Source organism: Charadrius vociferus, unplaced genomic scaffold, assembly GCF_000708025.1.
Source record: "Charadrius vociferus isolate BGI_N301 unplaced genomic scaffold, ASM70802v2 scaffold13, whole genome shotgun sequence".
In the NCBI taxonomy this organism is placed as follows: domain Eukaryota; kingdom Metazoa; phylum Chordata; class Aves; order Charadriiformes; family Charadriidae; genus Charadrius; species Charadrius vociferus.
The window spans coordinates 2,100,342-2,110,571 of record NW_009647763.1 but is presented as its reverse complement, the minus strand read 5'-3'; the positions used below and the strand labels follow the sequence as shown (position 1 = coordinate 2,110,571).

Below are 10,230 nucleotides of genomic sequence, written 5' to 3'. Positions count from 1 at the left end.
TGCCTTGGTCTCAACCCAGCTCAGAGCTGGGACATGATCGGGATGCAGTCCAAGCAGGCGGGAGTTTAGAAATAAATCTAAAACCCTCACTACACCATTGCTGCTTCAACCCACCATATTAAAAGCTTACTTTTACTACGTCCAACCTCTCCCGGCTGGTGTTAACATAGGCCAGACTATAGTCCTTTCCATATAAAAAAAATAGCAATAGTTTACTATAAAACAAAACTGATAATCTGTAGTCTGAAAGCAGATGAGAGGCGCCTCATCTCACTGGTAGTACAAATATAACTTCCACCTATGCTGCAGCACAGCATGCTTAAATTTAAAAGGCTGATGTATATCTTAGACTAAATCTCACAACAGATAAATCAGCATGCACACGCTGTCAAACAGACTAGATTGGCTGGAAAACCTTCCTGTGGTGTCGCTAGAAACCGGATGAGAAATCTCTTTAGTTGTAAACCCAAACATAAGGCATGGACCTTTCTACGCAGCATTTGCTCTTTGTAATTCCTTCTAAGTGTTTCAATCTGATCCATGTGATTAATTTGGATGTGACTTCAAGCTTTACCGAACTGCTTAAAAATGCAGAGTCAGGATGAAAATCTATAATGGGGGGGGACAGGGCACAGAAGGCAGTTCCATCATTTAATGAACCCTAGCATGACTGACAGACAACCTGTACCTTGAAGGTGACAGGGAACATCATATTCAATCTCATCGTGTCTCGATGGGCTAAGGAACAGGGTCCCGTCCACCAGCGGAAACTGTTCAAACACTGGCAGTGCCCTGTGGCATAGCGCACAGTTTACAACGTTCCTGTGGCTGGCACTAAGAGCAGCAAGGATGAACTTCCGAAGGTCCTCCCCTTGGCCCACCTGGGCATCGTCTTCCATCCGCACATGGAAAGTATTCAATTTATGCCTGGGGATGTGAGTAAGCAGCTCAGATAGATCAAGCCTTCGCAAAAATTGCACAGGGGCATCAAAGTGTCCTGATCTATGTGCTTGCAAGCCACCTGCTCCGTAATCAAAATGCGCGTTCCTGAACATGCCCCCACCGGCCATGTTCTTCTTATGGGGCTCCAGGTGAATGGCGTTCTTCAGAAACTCTCCTAAGTATCGCGAGGAACGAGGGCCGCTGAAATGTGTGGGGGCAAGAATAGAGTAGCCAGTGGGCGGGGACTGGCCGGGAGAGACACAAGGTGAACGAACGCCGTAGCTGCCACCCATGACGCCCTTCTCCTGGGAGTTCTGCCTGTCCATCGAGTGCCTTCGCTGGAGGTCATTACTCAAGCCTTTCTGCGGCTTGTTGGCTGGCCTGCCCTTTTTGGCCTCCTCTGCCGACTCTGCCATCGACCTTCCCGTGCTCTTCTCCAACACGGATTTTTTCTTCTTGTCGTCCTGCATTCGCTTCACCTGGTACCAGTCAGTGTCCTTCTTTAAATGACCCTGCCCGCACCGACAGGAGCAAAAGCGGAAAGCCAGGTCATATCCCTTCTTTGTCCACATGTTTTGGCGACACTGCTTTTCGTTCCAGCTCCTGGCTCTGCCAATGCAATTGAACTGGACGAGAATGCTGCTTTCCCACTCGTAGAAGCACTGAAGGTGCATCCACGTGCTGTATGGACAATGCTCGTTGTTGCATATAACCTTCTGGTAGTCATCCTTCTCCAGGTCCACCGGCCTTCCAAAGCTACAGATCAGTGGAGTAGCACAAGGGGCTTCTGTGGAAGATAAAACAGATACATTAATAACTACATTATACATTAATGGCCTGCTTATCGCAATACTTCTTTAAACACTGTGCCAAATATGTACACGAGCTCTTACTCATGATCTGTATTATCTAAGGGCCCACAAGCACTTGCTCTGGGTCAGGGCAAAAAGCAGTCTTTGCCAAAAAAAGTTAAGTATGTGAAAGGAGATACAGAAATGAGGGAACAAGGAAACAAAATGACATTACAGTTTGTTTAATATTCAAAGCCAAAGCACCTCAGCAGCATTAGCCCTCCTCAAAGGTTCGCAGACACTGTTGCAAGGCCTTTAGAAGTAAGGAGAAAGCTTTGTGGATGTTTCTGAAGGGGTGCTTTGAAGCCTGAGAGGCAACATGGGGAGAACACACAGAGATGTTTGTTTGAAAAACAAGTAGGCAATACAGCCTGGCTCTGCGATCACAGGGAGAGGCAGGAATTGATCTTTTCTTTGGGACTGAGCAAGAGACAACAGCTACGGAGAGAAGGAGGAGGCAGAGGACTTTGAAAAGCAAGACAAACGGCTGATGTTCCTAGTAGAGGGAAGAGGGTCTTCATTACATTACTCAGGCAAATATAAACTATACCACCATCACCGACCACCTGGATAGCTAAATTTCACAAAGGAAATAGTTCCACAACACAGACAGGTTCAGAAAACCAAATGCCACGTTGTCTTTTATCAGCAAAGTAGCAGCCTTTGCCGTATCCTTGAGCAAAGAACAGTTTATTTCAATTCTCTCTCTGCAACAATGTCAGCTTCTACACAAAAACGCTCTACAAAAACTGTTCTGCATTTATGGACCGTTGACGTCTTCCCCTCCCTCACCAAAGTACCACAGACTACACACAACTCCCAATTCTGGCTGCTCAGTTGCAGCTGGGAGGCACAGAAAGGACAGGAAATTTTCAGTTCGAGTTTCTATTGGATCTTAAGAGTTTCTAATTATGAAGTTTTTAGATGCTTACTCAAGTATTACAAATATTTCTCCTCTGTATTTCTGACTTCCTACTTCCTCCACTTCACCAAAAAATACTGCTCCAACAGTGCTGGCAGGCTGCCTTGTAACCTTCTGTATTGCTGCACTCAAATACTAGCAGGCTGCTTCAGGGTCTTCCATGGTCAAGTGCCGTCTCATCCCATGGGAATCAGAGCAAATGGCTCCCTGCAGTTCCCCAGTCTCACCCAGAGCTCCAGGACTTGCAAAAGAGGTACACTGAGCCTTGCGGAGAGAGACTGCCGTGATCCAGGGTTGATTTTTTTGCCTTAGGGCTTCAAATTCCTATCTGATAAGCAGGGAAAAAAACACCACTCGGTTGCACTGCTTTTAATCCCGTCCTTGTCACTGCCAGCACAAATAATACAACATAATTTGCAGTGGGATGATACGTTTTATACTGCTACATTTACTTTTATGTAGTAAGAGTCAGTAATAGACACACTACCCACCCTCAGCTGTCCTACAGCAGCAATACACAAACCAGATGCTTTACAAGAACAGATCTTTGCTGTGATAGTGGTTTTGCCCCTTCCCAACTAGTTTTTGTTAAAGGCTATAAACAAACAAACAAACAAACCCTTCAAGGCTATCTGCAGTAAATGCAAGATTACAGTAGCTCTTGAGAATTATTTACCCAGAAGAGATGGGCACAAAGAGCATGAGGAAATTTTCCTGAGCCATTCCCTGGAAGATGCCACATCCTTCACCTCATTTCTCTGCCTCCATTTCTAATGCCAGAAGCAGCACAGTTGCAAGGAGAATTGTCTGCAATACCTTTCCTTCAGGGACTGACCTATAAACTGCAAGCAAAGCACATTCCCAATAACATTCTCTTAAAGAAAAAAAAAAAAAGCCTATTTAATTTCAAAATACAGACTTGTTCAGTCATTAAAAACAAATTCCCTAATTCGAGAGAACAGAGGTAAGACAGGCTTTCCCTAAGGACTCTTTGGAAGTTCCTTCTATCGATGTGACACCCATATTCTTGCTATTTGTCTCAGGTCTCTGAAAAGGCCACTAAGAACATTCAAGTTTTGACATATCTTTGAGAAGCATGAATTTTATTGGCTACAAATGACTAACTTTTCTCCACATTTTTTACTGTTTATTCCTGAGTATAACGTCACTGGCCAAGAGCAAACGTGAATAACTTATCTGCTCTGAAACAAAATCTGTCAGTTCACCGGTTCAGAGAGTTCTCCCACCCATTCTCCCAGACTTCCATTCAAGTCACCCTATGCCACACCAAGCATCTCTGCAAAGTTTTTCTTCGTTGTCAGTCCTTCTTTCATCATATTTAGGGTCTGAAAGCACAGTCTGCAATTATAGCATCTTTATGCAATTTATCTCAGAGAAGCCAGTTACACTGAAACCATTAAAGGCAAATCATCAGAAGTCAAATGTGCAGCAAGATACCAGAGGTACCAATATGAACAGTTCTCACTTATGCATTTCCTGTATTCATCTATTTTGGTACATATTCCTTTCCACCACTGCCAGGAGGCAGGAAGAAAGAACATGCCAAAAATCCACTTATGCTCCCCCTGTGTTTCGGAGTGTAAATGTTCTAACAGTCACAGGTATAATTATAGCCGATCGCCAAGAAAGTTACTATACAGGCATGTCTAGAGATCTCCACTTTAGAATAAAGACTTCACACTTAACTATGCCAGTATGGATGAACAACTGACTAAAAAAGAAAAACGTTTCCTTGATTAGCCTTTGAACATGGTTTTGGATGTAAAAACATATGATTTCTAGCCCCCTGAGAAGTTTAGAGCTTCTTCATTATGTGGGAAAAAAAATTAAATTAATAAAATAAGTGACCAAAATACAGAAAAAAAACCACCACAGTTAGTGTATTCCACAGAAAGTGTCCACAATTATTTGATTATGATCATCTACTGGGTGTCTACAGGCTATTGTAAAGGTGACTTTCAACAGATTTTTCCCCTTTTCCCTGGTTGGTCAATGGAAGGACTATGGAATGAGATCTTCTCCAGCTTCTCCTTGAGAAATTACAGGTGCCAGGTTACCTGAGGAACTTCCCACATAGCATAACTATGAGCAAGAAAAAGCTTCTGTTTTGGACAGCAATGTCTTTTTCAACATTTAAGTTAACATTTAAGTTAACTAGATGACTACAAAGTTTTCAGACGTTCCTTCATCTCATCTTCTACCTACTTAGTGTGAATAGGCTGGTCACACAATCACCATAGCAAAAGCAGGTCTGGAGCAGCTGGAAGAAAGCAACGGAGTTAAGGAACAGCACGGTTAATTCCATGCCAGTCAAAGCACCTGCTTTCACTGATACAGGTTTGTTAATATGGAGTCTGCTGATTTGGAGAAGGCCTTAATAAAACCACTGCGGTATTTCCACAAGAGAAACTGAAGAGCCCAGCATGGCTAATGAAAGTTGTCTCAGTAGAAAGTTCTACTGCTTCTGTAGTATCCTCATATCTAAGAAAGCAAAAACCTCCACTACCTGAAAAGTGTATAGAAACCTCAAGCCAACATTTGGTTCTGCCTCATATTTCAAATTCCAGCAGGTCTATCTGTACAAAACAGACTGTGCAGGACGGAACATCCCTTGCAGATTTCCCTCCATTCGTGTCTCCTGCCAAACATATCGTGCCACATGGTCCTAGATAAAGAATAAATGAGAAGCAGAAAACAAAGCAATTTCTTTGTGCAACTTGCTCAGTTCACAGCAACAGATATGTCTTAGAAGCAAAAGAGACAGCCTTCAGATCACTTAGTATGGGAGCCACATTAGCAAATGTGAAGAGCTCTTCCCATCAATTCACACCCTTGAAAGTGCTCTGGGTTATTTAATCATCATTTTATAAACGAGACAAAGCACTTATTACAGAATTACAAAACTTTAAAAATTCTTCTTATCAAGCCCTTCTATTTCCCATTAATTAGAAATGCATTTTGAGATTATTCTTCAAAAGTCAGAGCTAGAATCATCGTCTTAATGTTTTATGATAAGACTACAAAGATTAGTCAAGAGAGACAATAAAGGGTTGTAAATAGAAATTAACACGGCCAAACTACCCATCCACATCTGTAGCCCCAAGCTGGTTTGTCACTTAAATATAATTTGCTTCCAAGTAGCTAATAGCTAAACAGATTTCTGGTTTGCAAAGTTATGAAATTGAACTTCAGGAAAAACGAATTCTGCTCTGCTCTCATGAGACCCCACCTGAAGTACTGTGTCCAGTTCTGGGGCCCCCAACATAAGGATATGGACCTGTTGGAGGAGGTCCAGAGGAGTGCCACAAAGATGATCGGAAGGCTGGAGCACCTCTCCTATGAAGACAGGCTGAGAGAGTTGGGGTTGTTCAGCGCGGAGAAGAGAAGACTCTGGGAATACCTTATAGCAGCCTTCCTGTACCAAAAGGGGGCCTACAGGAAAGATGGGGAGGGACTCTTTATCAGGGAGTGTAGCGATAGGACAAAGGGTAACTGGTTTAAACTGAAAGAAGGCATATTTAGATCAGATATTTTTGAAGATATTCTTTACTGTAAGGGTGGTGAGACACCAGAACAGGCTGCCCAGAGAAGCTGTGGAAGCCCCATCCCTGGAAGTGTTCAAGGCCAGGCTGGATGGGGCTTTGACCAACCTGGTCTAGTGGGAGGTGTCCCTGCCCATGGCAGGGGGGGGGGAACTAGATGATCTTTAAGGTCCCTTCCAACCTAAACCATTCTGTGATTCTATGAAAGATTACCAGGTATTAGCACAGCATCCATTCACCCAGCACACCCTTCTGAGAGAATGCCTAAATGACCATAAAAGCACCTCTGTTTTACCTCTCAGTTTCAAGATGGTTTTCACAGCCTAAGAGAACAAAACATGACAGCATGCAGTTCTGTGGAGCAAAACGGCTTTGACATTTAGACACAAGTTCACAGCTGTAGCAGACAGGCTGCCAAGTTGCAACTACAATTGCACGCTGCTTCTTTCAACAAGTTATGTTTCCACACAAAAATAAATGTTTTCTTATATTCCACTGCAGTGATTTTGATCAGTAATTCTGAAATTCATTGCAAGGGGCAGCACATAAATGTCCTCTAAAACAGAAATAACATACAATATTCCACACAAAGGTACATTTGAACAAAGATAGCTCATTGTTTAAACAAGGTTGGTTTATGTTTGACAGAACTACCATAAAATTAACCTTTCTTTCAAAAATGAGAACATGACAGAAGACTGCAAGGAAGCTGTTTTGGGTGTTTGGCTTTTTCTCAGTTTTTCAGTTCAGGTTTATAAACATCAATAAAAGACAGGAATAAAAAGAGACAGTTGAGATAAACTTCCTTCAACAAAAAAACACACTGACCAGTTTCTACTTTTTAATAAAAAACAAAGAGGGTATATGAAGACCACCCTTCCCGTTTTATGACCCCAACGAAAGCAGTAGAACTACGGCTGTGCACAGAACTTCCCTCTGGTGAAGTAAATGGAGGAGAATGTTGTTTACTTCTGTTTACACACCCATCATAAAACCAAAGATGCACCCAGCAAGCCAAATGCAATGACTCCATGGCTTCAGTTTCGTGACTGCTCTCATTTGTTCCAAGTCCTCAATGTGGATGCCTAAAGCAAAATTCGCTCTTCCCCCACCACGTTCCCACATTATCCATTGTGTTAAGCACCAGAGTTTTTCAGTCAGTGGACAGAAACAGATAATTATTTCCTGTACTCATCAGCGTAGGTTTCAGCTCACTGCACAGACGTGCGATAGCTGGTAAAGCTCAAGGGAGGTGTTAAACATCCAAGGCTGGGGGCAGAGGAGAGAGACGCGCAGCGCCTGTTGGAAGAGGCAGCCCTACTGTCACCTTAAAACAACTGTCAGGTGACAGTAGGTTGTTATGGATCTGGAAAAAGAAATTATCTGAAAAAAAAGTAAGGTCTTGGCACTGGCTCGGCTGCAAGACGTTTACCATGGCTTGCTTTTGGTCTACCATTACTCTAGCATCTCATCATCTACGCCAAGGACACTTTACTTGTCAGCACATTACCTAGGCCAGAAGGGTACCTGTGGGACATGTACTTTGCAAATCAAGCACTTTAACCTCTACCACTGGTTTCCCACGATCAGTGCTCTCTTCACAACCCTACACAGCTAGGAATTGTTCACTCTGCCAGCTTGAACCAGAGCTGAGTCACTTCTGTGGAAGGCTACTCCCTACCAACCATCTGCACGAATCTTCTGAATTTCCTCTGCCATCAGCATAGCTTTATTTTAATTGGAGTCATACAATATTATTGTGCTAATACTGTAATACAGCTGTAGAAAATAAACCACCACCACAACAGCAAAAGAGACTGAACAGAAAACTTGTATTAATTGTCCAATGTGTTTGCTTTGGAGAACCCTGGAATACAATCTAATATTCAAAAGATTACCAAGACGTGACAAAACAGTATTGCCATACGGTTAACTGGTTAAACAGTACAAATAATACAGCAATACAGAAATGATCAGCCACCTTCCAAAGAGCCTGAATGCAGCAGGAAGAATGCAATGGGAAAAAATATTTCCTAAGTGGATCCAAAAGGCAGGCTTGGATCTTCAGTGCAGCAACAACAAATAACAGCCGACAAACAGTAGGAGAAGTCTTTCACAACAGCTTGGCTCAGGGCTTATATTGATAACACTCACTGACTACCAGTGTGCCTCCAAAACTTCTTAAGCAATCTTTGCACACTGATCAAGATCAAAGTTTCCAGTCATTCTCCAAAAAAAACCCCAGACAGTAGTACCTGGTAAGCTGCCTAAAACACAGGCTTTCTTCTGTGTCATAAGACTCTTATGTTCTTGGAAAGAGAGGCCAACGCCAGCAGTCCATCTTCAGTGAGCTGAAGACAGAGCTCAGGCTGGAGTGACACCCAGCACAGACCCACCTGAATCACCCTCGGAGAGCCACTGACTCCAGACGACCCCTCATCGCAATGCAAGTCTGGCTGATAGCTTTCCACATGCAAGCACCTACATATTGACACCTACCTGCCAATCTGGAGCTCAATGCTACCCCTGAGTACCAAGTAGCAGCAGGATGGACCAACTGTCTATGCCGCCTGAAACCCATCATGAGAATTCACATGGTCTTGTGGAAGTCACCATAATCTCTACAGTTATCATCTAGCCAACTTAGTGAACTTCTTTCCATTTAATACCGGTCATCCAAACACAGAGGACAACTCAGTCACCAGCTTTGGCTTTTGTTTAGGATGTACAGACCCTCTCTGCATAGGAGAAATCTTGCCCTGGCTTGTGCTGTAATACCCTTAATCCAACTGAAAATATCACCAGTTCACCATACCAAAGAGAAGACGCCTGAGCCTCTACCTGTATCAGCACCAGGACAACTAATGCCAACGCACTCCTGATGCTCCCGTGTGAATTCTGAGTTGGCTTAACCAGGCGTCAGGGGACGATGGGTCCTCCATGCCACAAGCAATCGTGGCCAGGCCAGGAAGACTCCTTGCTCTCCTCAGCGTAGGGTAGATTCTTCTGGTGACCTCTGCCATGGCGAATGCAGAGATCAGTGACTATTTCAAGACTGGTGGGCATTAACGTGTTTTGAACATTGGCTGTTACTTTGTCTGCACATGAGTCATCCTCACAGAAAAGCATTTCCACCATTAAATTCTCTCACCGTAGCCTTCCAATAGTTTTTAATACCTTGTAATGTTACAGAAAACTAACCCTGGTGCTTCAAGAAACAGACATCCTAATAACTAAAGCAGACTCTAATGCACCTGCCCCAGCAAGCTTTCAGTGGCAAATTCCAACTCATGCTGGGAACAAGGAGATAACTGTGGCAAGCAGTAGATGCCCTAATACCAAGCACAGACGTAAACACCACAGGCTGGACTTGCCCAGATGCAGAGCCAGATAGCACCAGACCCAGTCCAAAAGCACAAGGAGGGAAGCGAAAAAGGAGAAAAGGTTGAATCAAGTGGTATCAGCACTTCTTTTAGTTTCAAGTCTAGGGATATTCTTGTGATTAGTCTATCTTTCCCAAGTTTCAATATGATAGGCAGTATTTTTATCTCCCAGGCTAAAGAAGCTGGTGGAAATTCAGTGGGAAAAGGGAGATGCAGTCACCCTAGCTGCAGTACCGAGCATCTCCGTAAGACAGCAGCTCCTGAGTGTGGAGCTGTCGGTTCCAACAGACATCTCCCTCCTGGTGCTGTGCTGGCTCCCAGCCCTGCCCGTGTGCCATCTTTGGCATCTGTGCAGTACACAGAGACCTCGGCTGTACACTGCTCCCAAAATGGGTATCGGTAGCACAGAAGTGGAGACGGGGAGTGCCAGGCACACTCAACAGCCCGGTTCTGACTGAAGCTACCTCCTCTCCCAACAGGCATTCAAGACAGCAACAACAGCAATATCCCTCTCAAGCCCCAGAAGGAGGACTGATAGACTCTACCTTTGCAGGAGAGACAGAGAGAGA

General features: G+C 43.8%; 1 protein-coding gene across 1 annotated transcript in view; it reads right to left on the bottom strand.

The window, feature by feature from the left end:
• Positions 1-9,301, bottom strand: part of HECA (headcase homolog (Drosophila)) — a 14,789-nt gene extending 5,488 nt beyond the window's left edge. The window contains exons 1-2 of the mRNA XM_009882338.1: positions 9,151-9,301; positions 689-1,729 (exon numbers count right to left, since the gene is read on the bottom strand). Coding sequence (XP_009880640.1) covers positions 689-1,729; positions 9,151-9,301 — 1,192 coding nt within the window. The remainder of the gene's footprint in view (positions 1-688; positions 1,730-9,150) is intronic.
• Positions 9,302-10,230: the final 929 nt, after the last annotated feature.